Source organism: Zonotrichia albicollis, chromosome 4 (assembly GCF_047830755.1).
Source record: "Zonotrichia albicollis isolate bZonAlb1 chromosome 4, bZonAlb1.hap1, whole genome shotgun sequence".
In the NCBI taxonomy this organism is placed as follows: domain Eukaryota; kingdom Metazoa; phylum Chordata; class Aves; order Passeriformes; family Passerellidae; genus Zonotrichia; species Zonotrichia albicollis.
In genome coordinates, this window is record NC_133822.1 from 54,777,185 (window position 1) to 54,793,264 (window position 16,080).

Below are 16,080 nucleotides of genomic sequence, written 5' to 3' on the forward strand. Positions count from 1 at the left end.
ACCACATCTCTGCTTTATACTCATGTCATTGTTACTACCTAGATGCAATACTTTAGGCTGCTGATTTGAAAGAGTTGTAAAATGCAGATAACCTGGGAAGGCCCAAGACTGTGCCAGAATTAATGTGTAGGCAGGTTTAATTCTGAATTTTTCTGCACCTCTCAATTTCCATTATAGACATTTAGCCTATAATTTTAATTTTAGCCTTTACTATTACTGATTTTATTACTTCAGGTTTAGACAATTGTGCTGATGCAGATAAAAGGGAACTTGTACAAATAGATACTGATTTCCTGTAATGTTTTAGAACATTTTTAAATGGGGAAGTAACTGAAAACCCTGCATTAGCAACAGAAAATGCTAACGCATTTGTTCCTGAGATTTTTTAATTCTATGCGACCCAATCCCAGGTTACAAAACAATTAGGAAAAAATAATTCTCTTTTTAAATGGCCTCACTGCATAATTAAATAAAAAGTTAGTTAGAGGACATATAAGTATTTAATTATATTTTTGCACTCTTTATTCTTTTAGAATTTTTAGCATTTTTTAACTGCCAGACCTATGTAAGCAATTTCATGATCCTCCTTATTTTTTAAATTTTAGAGCCAAAATGTTTAGGCATCATATATGTCATTCTTCCAGAAACTACATTTTCCTTCTTTGAATTCTTTGGAATCCAGACCTCGTAACAGATAAAAGAAACATAGCAGTATTTATAGCCTGTGTAATGTTGATGCTGAACTCTGAAGGGAAGTGCTGAAACTTCTGTTCTTCAATACCAGTTTACTGATGCTCTGCAACAACTTGTCAAAATAATCAGGGTTTTTCTACACTGTTTGTTCTTTTCTCCTGAAGCCAATTCATAAGCTTATTTTTAATAGTAAATAGAACTGCTTACAATGTATCTAATACACAGGCTTTTAAAATAAACATTTATAAAGAATTTTGAGTCAAAAAACAAAGCAGATTAAGCATGAGGTTTATTTTTTGTCTTCAATAAATATTTGCAACTCTGCTGTCTCTTATGGAGACTGTGACTAGATCTCACATTGGACAAACAGGCACTCCATTACTGAGCATGTCTGTGTTTCCAGTGCAAAAAGTGGAGAATTGGTTTTGTGGGACCCAGAGGAAGCACATTCCTGTGACAAAAAATGTTCTCTAGCTCACAGTGAAGTACAGGGCTATGCACATAGACCTCAGCCTTTCCAGACTCTGTGAAAACTTCTTTTCTGTAAGCCATGCACAGGATGCGCCTGTATATGCACCCAGATCAACACCTGTCTGAGCACCAGGAAAGGATACAACCAGTTAATCCAGTCCTATGTCAGAATTAGTATGTGCAGCAATCTGCACAGATCTCACACAGGGAGGCTGATTATTATTCTGCCAGACTCGGACCAGTCTTACATTTAGCAGTTGTACTTCTAACAAGTGACTGTTTGAATGTTTGTCGCAGTTTTGTTTGGGGTTTTTTGTTTTGGTTTGGGTTTTTGTTTTTTTCTTTTTTTTATGTTGGACTCTCCTTCAGACTTCAGACAAGTGTACAAACTCTCACTAGGGATGCATTCCACCTTAATTTACTCCAGGGATGGGTTTTGGTGGTGTTAGGTGTATGATTGGACTCAATTATCATAAAAGTCTTTTCCAACCAAAATGATTCTGTGATTCCTAACTTTACATAACGTGTGGTTTGTTAGTTCCACCACAATTTCCATGCCTCACCTTCCAGCAGAAATAACTAGAGTCCTGCTCAGATAGGATTTTGATTTATCAGAGAATGAGTGATAACAGATCTTTTATTTTCATGCTGTGATAATGGTTACAGCAGATGAAGTCCAGCTGGTTTATAGCAGGGGTAGCGGCTGCAATTACAGTCTGTGTAAACAATTGGCCAGAACCACAGTTATCAGAGGAAAATTAGCTTTTAACAGCAATTCAGAGAGAAACAATTATCTTCCAACAGAGGAGCACCTTCTAGTGGTCTCAAGTGAACATGGCAGCTAGTTAAACAGTTCTCCAAATAAGGAGAGCTAAATGTGCTAAATAAAGAATAGCAATGTATATTTCTGTACACTATTTTTATGATTAAATTCATTATTCATTTAAAAACAAAGGAGAAAAACCAAGCTCATATTGGAAAAAATTAAAATATTTTTCAATTACAATATTTTCTACTCCTCCCCTTCTCCTTGCCAACCTAATAGTTTGCTAGCTTTTTATACAGTTACCTTGAAAGTGTATTTTTGTATATTTTACTTGCAACCTACCCACCCTTTTGCTTTCTTAGTAATGAAAATTTGTCTTCATTATACACCAGTTTCAAAGGAAATTTGCCATAGAAATATTACTTTGTTCAGTTTCACTGGTTATTATAACAGTTTCTCCAGCCAGAGTATTCCTAGTAAGCAGTTTTTGCAATATATTATTTGTCCTGGTTACTCTTGCAAATAACATAGTATCAAATGATTGAAAATCCAGTTTTTCCTAAATTACTACTAAATATAGTGGCTATGACAGTTTAGTCTAGTCTGTGGTCTCTTTCAATCAGTATGTAGTAGATTAGAAATGTAGTAGATTATCCTTTTTGGACACAATTATATGGTGTACAAAATACAAATTAATTATGTGCTATTTCTGTAAAAGCAAATTAAGATTAATAAACAGTGCTAAATATCATGTCATTGCAGGATACTTGTGCATTGGTGCAAGCTAACTATATGAAACAGATTCATACTTAGATTTTCATGACATTTCTCTGAATTTTGAATTGAGGGAAAAATGTCAAGTGCAAAACCTCAGATTCTCAGGTGATTAAAAGAAGACATAGCTATTAAATTTCTGACTCTATAAATATTATAAACATAATCCTGAGTTATCAAAGTAGAGAACCTGACTTTTTTTTTTTTTCTGAGGACATTTTTCAGAAACTTCAGCCCAAAACTGAAATAAAAAAATTTAACACACGAAAGCTCATTTTGTACCATTTTGTATCGCTTGCTTTGGTGGCACCATTATAAAATAGGTTTGTTGAAATAGTTAGTAATTTGGCATCCTTGATAGCAATCAAGGATTAGTTAGTAATTTGGCATCCTTGATACCCAGAGTTTAGTCTGATAAGCTCTGGGTAAGCACAGGCTGCCTGGGCCAGCTCTTGGCACAGCAGCGCGGCCCTGAGCTCCGCAGAGCCCCTGATCCCTGCAAGGCAAGCACAAACACAGCCTCAAGAGAGCTTTGCTTTTCACCTGCTGCCTAAGAGATGGAAATCTGCAGGCATCCCCGAGAGAGCAGCATTCCTGCTTTACTCTCTGAATTTAGACAAGTCACACAAAAGTGACCTCTAATTTAGATAAAAATTGCTCCACTTTTGGCTGCCACAGAGATAAAGCTCATGGGATATAAGCCCCAAACCACTCCAAAGTCATCTTAGCTGGAACCTATCAAGGATAACATGAAGCAAAGTGGTAGACATGGAGAAAACTGTTTGAAAATACCTTTTTATTTGTTGCATGGAAGCGATACAAAATTGAATGTTGTGCTAAGCCCTGAATTCCCCAGATCAGGAACTCCACAGACATTCCTTATAAAATATTAGTTTTCAGTTCCTTCTCCCTTTTCTGTACCTTTAGCACATTACACTGTAGATGTGAATTAAGATCCATATTTTTTGTCACTTACATCTATTAGCAAAAGAGGTAGGATATTTGTGAGGTTTTGTTATTTAAAACTGCAGTCTCTCAATCTTTAGGCCTTTTACTCAAGTAAGTTAAAATTAAATATTGTTGCTGCTGTGACTCTCTAGGAATGTTTTTGTTCATCTTGCCTCATCTCTTTGCTCCCTCACTGCCCTAATTATTTTTTTCATTATTTGTTTAGCATGTTTGAATTTACCTCAATCATGCACAGATTTCTTTTTTGCTCTACTATTAAATGAAAGTGTGCTTCATAGTAGACAGACATTACATCGGTGTCACAGAAAGAGAAAATATTATTTAGCATGTACATAAGTGAGCCTAAAAAGCTCTACACAGCTGGCCACTTTGAAAGGTCATACCCCAGTGGTGCAGATGAAAGCAGAATTCAAGGCTCTGCTGCTACCTCTACTCAGATGTCCAGCCTGCTCCTGGGAGACTCCTTTCCCACATACAGGCACCAGGGACAGTGTGACTCCTCAAAGCAGGAGAGTTTCTGCTGTTCCTGCCAACCCCTGGCATGAGTTACTCAATGGGGAAAGGAGCATTGCCCCTCCTGATGAAAAAAGAAGAATGCAGAAAATCCTGTTTTCCAGCATCTGAAATTAGGGCATGTGCCTCATGTCTCAGCAATCACATTTAGAAACTCTGCATTTCTGGCCTACCTGTGTCATAGGGAACAATTACTGATCCTTCCTCCTTGAAAGTCAGTCTGGTTAGTGAAGACATTTACAAATTCTTTTTACTTTTGCCATATGTAAAATATCTATGCGAAATGCATACACCACACCTACTATTTGCTAAACAGTTCTTATATCCTGATAATGCATTCAAAAATTTTTAAGGACCAGAACAGGTTGAGGGGTTTTTTTTGTTGTTGTTGTTGTTCTGGAATTAAATATATTAAATAAAAAAAGTTTGTATTTATATATATATTTATATTTTTAAAAAACAAACGTTATAAGGCAAGTGCACAGGCAGGGGAGTGCACAGGCTGGATAAAGGGGGTCCCAGCAGAATCACACAGAGAGAAATGTAGTTTGTATGTGAAGGACCTTCATGCCACTTACAGCCTAAGGGGACCAAGGAAATAATGTTCTCCTAGGGACTCTTCAGCAGGCATATGGCAAGGTGATGTTCCACACTAATATCCTCTCCATCTCCTCCTTGTATGGGATAATGATACATGAAATTTGCCCCTGCACTAGGCTGCACCTGCACTATGCCCATCAGGATGCATCTACTAAGAATAACCTCACTTCTATTTCTGGAAATTGGGGAATGGAGACACATCATTCCCATAAGAGGCAGGCATCATTCCAAAATCACTCCTGGCTTCAAACAGAAAGAAAAATCTGGAACTTATGTCAAAAAGATCAAAACACAGATTTGACACATCAATATGAAATAGCAATGAACTTATTTTTAGTTTTAGTCACTGGATGCTAAATATTATCTAGAGCTTTCCCGTTATGGAAAATCTGACACACGTAGCGCTTCCTGCACTCTTATGCTACTGCTTGGGGAGTGGGGTATGCACCTCCAGTAGAACCAAATCTGCTACCAAGAGAGAATAATCTTTTTGTAGCTATTGCCTGTATTTCTCCAATTAAACTCTATAATTTACTACCCAAAGACTGATTCCACAACGAAGGCTAAGTGCAGACAACAGCAGTCTTCTCATTGAGTGTGAAAAGAGGAAGCAGTGAAATGTTATGGCTCTTCTAAAAATAAGAGGAAGAGAAGAAATTAGGAGGTCACTTGCATGCTTTTCATTTATATTTGAAAGGTCACTTGTGGTCTCCCTCATGAATGATGTAAAGTTTAAAATAAACTGATATCTGAAGTACTGTCAGCTTGCCAGAGCTGGAATCTGATGAGCCTGCAACTCATTCAGTGGCTGGCTGAGAGCTTCTTCTTTTTATGTTGCTGCCTTTTTTTTTTTTTCTTTAATTTGAGGATTCTGGCTCTCAGAAATGCTTGCTCACAGTCATTTGTGCATTATTATTAGCAAAGTGTTAGACTGGCCCCTTGGCACACATTTTGTAGGACCAAAATAATTTTATTGTATTGCTTCAACATTTTACTGGTACAAAAGAGATGAACTGACCCTGAAGCAATCACAGCAGACCTTGAATACCTTCAACAGTATTAACTTGGTCATTGTTATTAAAATACTGAACAGGCTCTTGAAGACAGTCTTTTTTACCAGCTATCACATTAGTTGTTTTCTATCAGGCTGAAGTCATCAATGGAAAAGAAAGAGCAGGAACAAAGTTGCTGGGTTTTAAGTGACAGTCCTTAGTGTAATGTAAGACACAGAGCTGACAACAGAAAAGAATATGCTCTATCAATCAGCTTAGAATTTTATGCAAGTATTGCTATATGCACACCACTTGTTTCTACAGATGGTGGTATAACTGTTCCTATCACTACTATCAAACAAGGATGGGAAGCAATCTGGCTGGAGAACAAGCATGAAAAAATCTTAACAAATCTATGGGAAGCTTCTTTGGCCAAACAGATCACATGGCTCACTAGCTATTTCACAAGCACCACTATGAAAGTGATATGCCAACACCAGCAGCAATACCTCTGCCTAGATTTTACACTAATATGATCTCTAAAATATCAGGATACTAACTGACCATATATGTAATATTGTATGAATTTATCCTTTTACCTAACATCCACTTTTCCCATGTAGTGCACCATCATCCTGACCAAATCCCAGTCTGCCTAATTTCCACTCGCAATCTTCATTCAGTTAATAAACCCCTTAAATTTCAGCATAAAAGGTGACACTGAAGAGTCTGCTTTTAAGACATTTGCATGATCTTTTAGAGCTTCCAGAGAAGATGTTTGACAAAAAGAGTAATGTTTTCAGATCACGTAGCCTTGGTGAGTGTTTTGTTTGAAACCATCTATCATGAAATTGCTCCCAGCATGGCACTGCTGTCCATTAAAAAATCTGCAACATTTGTGTGCACCCACAGTTCAGTGCAATTCCTGTAATGAGTGATTTATTCATTTATCCCAGTGTCTATGAAGCTCACATTATCATTTAATTTTAAACAAACTGCATACTGTAAACATTTGTAAGAGAAACCCATTAAATTCAACATTAATTCAATGGCTCTAATTTACTCGCTGTATTATGATTCCTCCATTTTAAGAAATACAGATTTAGCTATATATATCTTGTTTGCTGTAATTTTTTATAACGCATTAAGTATTTAATTTTTCCATCCACGCCATTTAGAAAGGAACTTACAAATATAAATCTAAGAACACTCATTGACAATTGATTCAAATACAAATACAATACAAACACAGTCTCTGCAATCAGGCTTTTAACCAGATTTTAATACATCTTGAAAATCAGAAAAATGGACAAGCAGAAATATGTACATTTTGTAGTAAGGTTTTAAAAACTAATGTATCTAATATGCAGCATAAGCTATGGATTAGTACACATAAGGACTAGTCAAAGCAAAAATCCTGGACCGAAAAAAATAAGGTATTTTTCCAAGTATACTGCCCATTTATGCATACTGCTAAAAGTCTATTCAAATTGAAGACTTATTTTTATATGTATAATCTCTAGGCTTTTTTGAGGTTTTAATACCTTTTTGGTCGCTGAGCTTACTCTCTTATCCAGAGATAGCTTCAATATTGTCCCTAACATGGAGTTTTTACAGTAGAGGGGCATTGATTAGAATACCTATTGTACTGGGCTCAGTGATAATGATTTATAAGGATCATGTTCATCCATACTGATGCAAAATACAAAGCCTGAATTTTGGGCAACCCCCCCCCCCCCCCACTGAACTCAGAATTTAGGTCTGAAGTAGTGCAGAAGAGCAACTGTGAAGATGCTGAGCAGGTGCCAATTAAAACATACACTTTCTATACCTTAAAGACTGTGCTATCTTCCATATAATGCCACAGAGCAATATGAAAAATAGGCAAATGCGTATTTAGGAATTTCTTTTAAGCCAAGATTAGAATGGATTTTTTGAATGCATAGTGTCATCAAATGGGTCAGTTTGTAATAAAGCAGAAAAATTAATCAAGCAGATTTAAATAAATCTGGTTTAAATAAAGGAGAAAATTAATCAAGAAATTACCTCTTTATCTCAATTAATTCTTTCATACAGCAAGAAAAAGCAAACCAGGGGTATGTATCTTTATTTTTTATTTTCCCAAACTCCCAATATTCTTCTATGACTTTTCACTTTCCATTGCAAAATTAAAAGCACAGCAGAACACAATACCTAACCAAACAGAAGATATGCTTAGTGATGGATCAAAATAACACAGTGGATAACAGCCAAAAGACAATGTTAAAATTCTACTTGTTCTGACCACATGTCATGAATATATAAAGAATGCCTTAGATAAGGGCTATTTTCCATTGAAATATTTATCATGGGAAACGTTTATCAAATTAAATAAGCTATTTTTTGACTGAAGAACAAGAAAACTAATTGTTTTCTAGTCTTGTTTTAAGTCATGAAGAGTGTCTTGAAGGATTCCCTGAAGATGATACTGCTCAAAGGTTGCAACAAATATTATCAACAGAAAACATTCCACTATGTCCTCCAGCTGAAATCTCTACTTCTCATCAATATAGTTTACTTACTCCCTTATCTCTCTGTAAACTCAGAGTGATGAAGCCTAAATCAGGTTTTCAGCACCTGTCTTCTTCCACTTTTAGACAAATAAGGTGCTATTTCTTTTATTTTTTTAATCCATGACAGTCATGGCTATCAGGCAATGACTGTCACAGATGGTAAACTGTATTATGACACCGTTCTAGCTACACTATCTTTCTAGTTTCTATGCAAATTCAGCAGCAAGAAATACAGAAGACAAAGAATAAAAAAAGCAGAAAGGGCATAGAGAAAGAAAATTGTTTTCTCTTCATTTAAAGTGAGACAGGCAGACTAATCCTTTTCATTTTCAATTTGCGGCCTCCATGCTGAGCCAAGACCTGACAAGGGAAGATTGACTGGTGCTATTTGGTTCCCTGACTGCAGGAAGTTATATACAGGCCACAAGAAACAGCCAGTCACAATTTCCTCTGCAAACAGAGTTTAGCAGAGAAAAAAACAAAAAATAAATAAACAAACAAGGATTTAAATCCAGAGTGGTCCTAAGCAATTATACATTAAAAAAAGTTAAATAAAGAAAAATTACAAAACTAGGAGCTACTTAAAGAAATAGACTAGAGAAATTAAAAACAATAATGGGGTGAATTCATTAACTGCTTGATGCCAGAAGATCCAGAGGACATATTCAATGAGGATCTCAATAAAAGGAATGATTTCTAGGCAATGAAGTCATTAAAGTAGTAGCAAATAACAGGCAGAAAATATTGCAGCATGGGTGTACAAATCTCTTGGAGACACAGAGACACTTGAAGCTGTAAACTCACATTCTCATCCCAGCAATGTCTATCCACACAGCTACACAGCCACATCAGTCAGCAATACAGTCAGCTCTTCAGTCCCACTGCCTGCCATCTGCTCTCAGTGCATCACCAGCAGCATTTCCACTGCCACACTGTGTGGGTGCAGCCCCACAGCACTGGAGCCAGCACAAGGTATGGCTGCCACAGCCCCCAGCTATCCTGGCTGCACAGTCCTTGGCCATCTCATCAGCACTGGCACTCAAGTGATCACATCACTTCAAGGAGCTTCTGTAGATGACAGCAGAAGCAACTGATTTTCCATGAGTTTGGCTGCCTGAGCTGGCTTGCTGCTCTGTCACATCAACAACAGCACTGGCTCAGAATGATGAGGCTGGCATTAGGAGAGTGGGGTTGTGACAGATCCACATTGGCTCAAATTGCCATGAACCTCAATGTGCAGCCTCAAATCAGATTGTACCTACACCCCTGCTGCTTGCCCAGACCACAGCCACAAATATCCATAAACCAGCACTGCCTTCAGGATTAGGAATTTCTTCCCCATTAGTTTCCTCTCAATGCTGACCCATCTTAGTGCTGCCACAAATATCAGAATGGTCAGACATGTGATCCTTACAGAAATAAAAGATGGGTGCAGCTAATATGGGTAATATCCTGTTTCACTGAGCAACTGCACAAAGCAGAAGACACTGACAGACTTTCCCTGTTTGGCAGCAAGACTGAATCAAGCCACTTTAAAATTTATGTTTAGCTACATACGATATTCACTTACAAATTCAGAAGGAATTATCATAATAACCTATCTAGATAGAAGGTAATGACTCTGTTGTCAGAAAAATGTGTTCTTAAAAGTAAAAATTCATGTCTTGATGAGATCATAGCCTATAAAAACTTGTTCCACTGGTTGTCTAGCCTTTCAGATAAAAAAAAAAATGCTGGCTATTTGCCACTTCCAAGCACTGGACCTTGCATTACATATGCTGAACTAAAAGTTCTGCCCTTCAAATTTGAGCAAGTCACTCTCTAATCTTCCTTTTATCCTCTCAATCCTCTCACTATTGGGGTAATTTTCTAAATTTATCATCAGTTTCATCACTTTTCCTTAAACATCTTCAGTTTAACAAAATTTCTCAACTGGGGAAGCCAGAATTGAAAGCATTCTTTGGTAGTCCTTGCTCCATGTAAAATCCTCTCTTTATGGGAACATTTTACATTTCCCATTACACTATGGTAAAACAGCTGAATAGTCTTCATGATGCTTAATTATTTTTCAGAATAACGACTTCAAGAGAAGTCTGTATTAAAAGTCATTTGATGTGGCTTTGCTTGTTCACTCCTCAACACAACACTTTACATTTGATTTATTGAAACAATAGTGGCTCTCTCTTGATCTTAATAGAACGAGACAGACTAAGGAAACGGCCTATTGCTCATGTGCTTTGAGGTGTTCCAGTAACCATCCATCCTGCAGTGCTACCAATATAAGAATATGGGGGTTGTCCATCCAGACCAGCAGCAACACACCCAGAATCACCTTTCAAAAAATAGTGCAACTGGCAGATGGAGGAATGTGCCTCCTGTTGATGGAGTGACCAAATTATCCTTTGTCTCCTTAAAAAGGGAGTAAGCCCAAAAGTTTCTCTCCTCAGTAAAGTAAAAAGACACCTCATAGGACGTTGGAGACTTCACCTCAAACTTACGGAAAGCTAATTGGACAGAAGCAAAAAAGTCCCACCTAAGCAATTTACTAGAAAAAGAAGATAACAAAAGGAACTAATCGCTTTTGTAAGGTGTTCTAGCAGGAGCAAGAGCCTCTTGCCCCTGGCTTGGGTTTTCTCAGTAAAGAGCTTTGTTATTTTGCCTTTCATTAAAACTTTTCTGTTTCCAACACTACCACAGAAGCCATCCTGCTGATTTTATGCCATCTGAGATGGCTGAGTTATCTTGGGTGCGATATAGGTCTCCAAGAGCTCATAAGCTCTGGCTCAAGGAGACCCCTAGATTTGGCTGAAACAAAGAAATCTTTTCTACTGAAGATTTCTAGTTACCTCTAGAACATAGAGACAGCCTTGAGCCTTCAGATGCAACATTCTCTACAGGTGAATTAAGACAACAATGGATATTTTTCTATCTCTATATATTTACACCTAAGTTCTCAGTCTCAGATTTTTTTTTTCCAGAGCCATTTCATCCCCTTCAGTTAGTTCATGTACGGTACATTCCTCAGTTAAGTCACAGCTTGTGTATGGAAACATTTCCTGTCATGTTTTTCCCCATTTCTCACTTTTCCATTTTACTGATTTGCTCTTGTACTAAAACAGAGACAGGTCCTACCTTTCTAGAATTCTCATTTTCACATGGGAGCTCTTCAGCACAGCTCTGTTAACACTTACAAGAGCCTCTGCTTCCACTTAAGTGTCTTTTGACAAGACATGAAGAGCTGCTGCCCCAAGGAAGAATTCCTTTTCTTCAAATTTTTGAGAAATTACATAATAAGACATAAAAACATATCTGATAGTGCAAAGAAGTACATTTATAACACAGAAAAATTGAAAGTTACTGGCCTCCCAAGTATTTAAGACATGTCAGCTTTCACTATTTTTATCCTTTTTTGACTGAAATCACAGAGAGTTATGCTATGGCATTAGTTTCCATCACAGTGTAAGCTTTCATGTACTGAGTTCTATACAGCTCTAAACAGTAGAAGTGATTAAAAGCAAAGTTTACTAAATTGCCATGAGTAGAAAGCTAAATGGAAAAGTCAGAAAGCCATTAGCAGGAAGTCAGCAGATGCATCTTTTAACTTACCAAACAAGCACTGATGGAAGAGAAATTTCCCAGCTATCAGTCCTGTGAGAATGGCAAGGAGCCACATAAAGACCTTCAAAAATCTCCAGCCTCCTCCTTCAGGGTATTTGTTTGTTACAAAGGAGAAACAATTACCAACAACAATAACATTGGCTTCTGTCTGGCTGTGGGATACTGGGTCCTCAGCAAATATTAAGAAGTTAAAGAAGATCACTAAGTAAGCCACAACTAAGCGAGACCACGGGTGCTGAAAGTAGTAGCGGAAGTCTTTACCCATCCTCAGATACTGCAGAACTGGGTTTTGCCTGTAAAGACACAAATGCATAATGTTATATGTACTCCAAATTCTCAGAGTTTAGAAGAGACTCACACATTACAAAATCAAATCATTGTAACCTTGTCATCAGTAATTTTTAATACTTTAGACTTGACTAGAAATGAAAGTTTCAATCAAAAGATATTGTTAGATCCAGACACAGGAAAAACTGAAATTTCTCCCTATTCCAATGTAAAAACAACAACCAAACATATGTACATTGCAGCACAAGATTTTTAGTTTCAAATAACTATACTTCATGCACCTCCTCCATAATTGGGCATGAAAAGAAGGAATACAAGAACATGGCAAGGCACCTAAAACCCAGATTGCCTTTCCAGCCACACAAAACATACAACACAGATTTCACAAAAAATTTATGCTAAGCCTAAATGAAATCTTTTTCCATGTAGGAGAAGGATGGAACCAGCCCAGAAGTCCAGAGGTCTTCTACTGGAAGCTTAAAAGTATATGAACCAGAAAGATCAGAAACGTGTGCTCACATGAAAGAATAACATCTTGGAAAAGTTTCTAGAATTAATTCCTGCAAGTCGGGCAAGCCTGTATAAATCTTTTCACTGATTTCAGAGAGTTCACCTATATTTTCAAAACCATAAAATAAGACACCCTGAAAACAGACTGTTCTGTATGAATGCAAAAACTGCATTTTGAAACCTGCCTACTTATTAAGTACTGCTATAGAAACATGCAACGGACAACTTTAGTTGTTTGCCATTTGATTTCTTTTTCTTTTATTCACAACCAATTAGTTGTTTCATCCTCTTCAACCACTTTGTATGCACAGATACAAGGCCTTTGTGCTGTAGAACACCAAAATTATTCAAGCGACACAGTGTGTAGGAAGAAAAAAAATGTGTCTAGTAATACTGCTTGTTTATTACAGCATAATCCTTCAAGGATACAGTGGCAAATTTTTGCAAATGTCATATGCCCTGCAGAAAAAAACCCAAAACAAACAGGACCCAGCCCACAAAAGACCTAAACCCCCTATCAATTACTCATCCCTTCCTGGACTTCTAACTTAGGACTTACAAACTTAGAAATGGCATAAATTTCAATGTCTCCCTTTAGTTAGTCCCAAAATGATTTAATTCCATAACCTAATTTATATTAGTAAAATTGCAAGTAATCCTGTACCTAATAAATGAAAAGGATAAAAGAACCCCTCGACAGATTCAGACAATGCATTCAGTAAATAAAAGAAGGGAATAATATTCCATTATGCATGAATTACATATGAAAAAGAAAATAATACCACATTACCGAGTTTAAAAGTTGGCACAAGGAAAGTGCCGGTCCTTTGAAAACTTTATGAAAAAAACTGATTTAAAGTAGGGGTCGTTGCCTAAGAAAATACCACTCTGGGGAGATTAAACTGCCTTTTGATCCATAAGGATGCCCAAAGCTATTTCTTGTTCTCCTTTCGTTCTGTTACCATTAAGAAAAGTTTTGGTATTTCCTTATGTGTATGAGCCATCTTAAAACCCGAATGGGGCCGGAAAAAAACAACTACACGTCCTGGTATTTTTGACAGCTGCCGGATAGCCGAGAGTTATCAAAAACCCAGCTGAAGACGCGGCTTCTTAGGAAGCGTTTTAGAGAATCGGAAGCCAATATTAGCAACAGCAGCAGTGACAAATTGCTAACAAAAATCCTGCTCCTACCCACCTCAACGCCGAAATCGCGAGTGCCGACAGCGCCGCGGACCACACGCCCGTCCCAACCTGTTAAATGGACCGGATTGCCCCTGCCCCCGGCGCACACCGGGCACCCGCGGCCACCTCCCCCGGCGCGGTAGCTGCGGCCGCCGCCGCCCCGCCGGGCACCGGGCCACGGGCCCCCGCAGCGCCGCCGCCCGGGCCGCCCGCCGCACTCACCGCCGCGGGGATCCGGCGCCGCGGGCGCGCTGCTGCTGCTGCTGCTGTTGCTGCTGCTGCTGCTGCTGCTGCTGCTGCTGCGGCGCGGCTCGGCGCCCGCCCGGTGCGGCTCCCGGCGGCCGGCGGCCCCGCTCCGCTGCCGCGGCCGGCAGGGCCCCCAGCCCCTCGGGCGCTGACAGCGGCGCTGCTGCCGCGGCGTCCCGCCTCCCGGCCGCCGCGGGAGGCAGCGGCTGCGGTGGCGGCGGCGGCGGCGGCGGCTGCGCTGCTCCTGTCGGCTCCGCTCCGCTCCCGGGCGCGGGAGAGCGGCACCGGCAGTGCCGCAGCCGCGGCGGCAGCGGGCGGCGCCGCTGCGGCAGGGTCCCGGCGCCCCCGGCGCCCGTGCCCGGCCGTGCCCGCCCCTCCCCCGGAGTCCGCCGGTAAGGACTCGAAACGTGCGCGGTGCGCCGCGGGTGTCTTTATTCACCCCCGGAAAGGGTGGCCGGGGAGCCACGGGGGCTTGTCCAGCCGCCCAGGTGAACGAAACCCGAGCAGCACTCAATTCCCTTCCGTCAGACTCCAGGATTATGCAAATTTACAAACACGGAAAACAGGCGGTCAAAACTGGCTATTTATTATCCCAAAGCAAAAGTACAGGGCTGGCAATAACAGCCGGATCACTCAGGACGAGCTATGAAAACCCTCACATTTGGGAGGGGAAGGAGGTCTACACCCAATTTACTTACTTGGAAAGGGGCTGTGCTGAGGCTCCAGGGTGCACACCCAGTCTGTACGGTCACTGTGTCGGGCAAAATGCCCCTGTGCTGCCTGCCAGAGTTGTTGACGTTGCACTTCAGCCGAATTGTCAACCAAAGCCTTTTAATGTGGGATGTGGTCCCTAGTGCCAGTGTGCTGGTATTGCTGACATCCCAGGAAAACGTTTACAGGATGCCCTTAGCATTGCATTATGACTGGGTTTTAATGCAGTATGTACTAGTTCTGGTCATTGCTGAAGACAGATAAAACAAACTTGAAGTTGCTAGACACAATATATTTTTGGGAAAAGTCAGGTAGCTCCACTGGAGTGGGTATCTGAAATTGGGCATCAGACAACTGGCTGCTTCAGGCCAAGGTATACAGGAATGTGGCTGAGATCCACTGAGGAATGAGGAAGGCTCTTTAGAAGAGTCATGTTGCAAAAGACCAGCACAATCAGAACAAGCAGCTGAAGATGACTTGTGAACCCCTTCTGTACTTCTGGCAACACAGTATTATGTATTTTTGTAAATAAATGTAACTGCTATTGAAGATGTCCAACATAATCACAACATTATCTTCCTCAGTGGAATCGTCTGAGACCCTCAGTTTTATATAGAAAGATGCAGTATTCAGTATTTCACACTAACACACCCCAAGCTATCTTTACAGTAAAAAGAAAATTCAAAAAGAAAAATCATCATGTGCAATGTGAGAGTACAGAAATATAGTGAAAGGACTGCCTGTTCATGCAACAGTTCTGTGTGTACTGCCACGCTTGCAGAACTCTGTCTCCTTATGTTCAGCTAATGAGAATCCACAGAGAGGGAGGCAGCATGCACTACAAAGAGATCATACTCTTCATGCACCTACACACCAAAAAATATTCTCTTCAGCTCAGATTGGAACCCACGCTACTACAAAACATCCATGAACGTTTTTTTTCAGATAGTAAATCAGTGAGCAAGTTTTTGAAGTCACTAAGTTAATAAAATGAAAATCATCTACTTTTCTACTAAAGTAACCAAAAGCATAAGCACTCCATATATCTCCCCCAAATTTCATGTTGTTCCTTTGCTGTTTTAAGAGGAAGCTGATATAATTTTTAAAAGTGTAGTGTTTCACTCATATATAAAAAAAAGATGGACTGCTCCTATTTCTTCTTTTTAACCAAGCAATCAAGATTTACTTGATGAAA

At 39.4% G+C, this 16,080-nt stretch overlaps 1 protein-coding gene across 4 annotated transcripts in view; it reads right to left on the reverse strand.

The window, feature by feature from the left end:
• TMEM117 (transmembrane protein 117) overlaps positions 1-15,023 on the reverse strand; it is a 187,887-nt gene extending 172,864 nt beyond the window's left edge. The window contains exons 1-2 of one of the 4 annotated variants that reach the window (XM_074539828.1): positions 14,873-15,023; positions 11,937-12,241 (exon numbers count right to left, since the gene is read on the reverse strand). In XM_074539828.1, coding sequence (XP_074395929.1) covers positions 11,937-12,213 — 277 coding nt within the window. In that variant the 5' untranslated portion in view covers positions 12,214-12,241; positions 14,873-15,023. Of the gene's footprint in view, positions 1-9,134; positions 9,878-11,936; positions 12,242-13,941; positions 14,096-14,150; positions 14,284-14,872 lie in introns of those variants that run through there. The other 3 variants (XM_074539826.1, XM_074539827.1, XM_074539829.1) reach the window with 3 other exon arrangements.
• Positions 15,024-16,080: the final 1,057 nt, after the last annotated feature.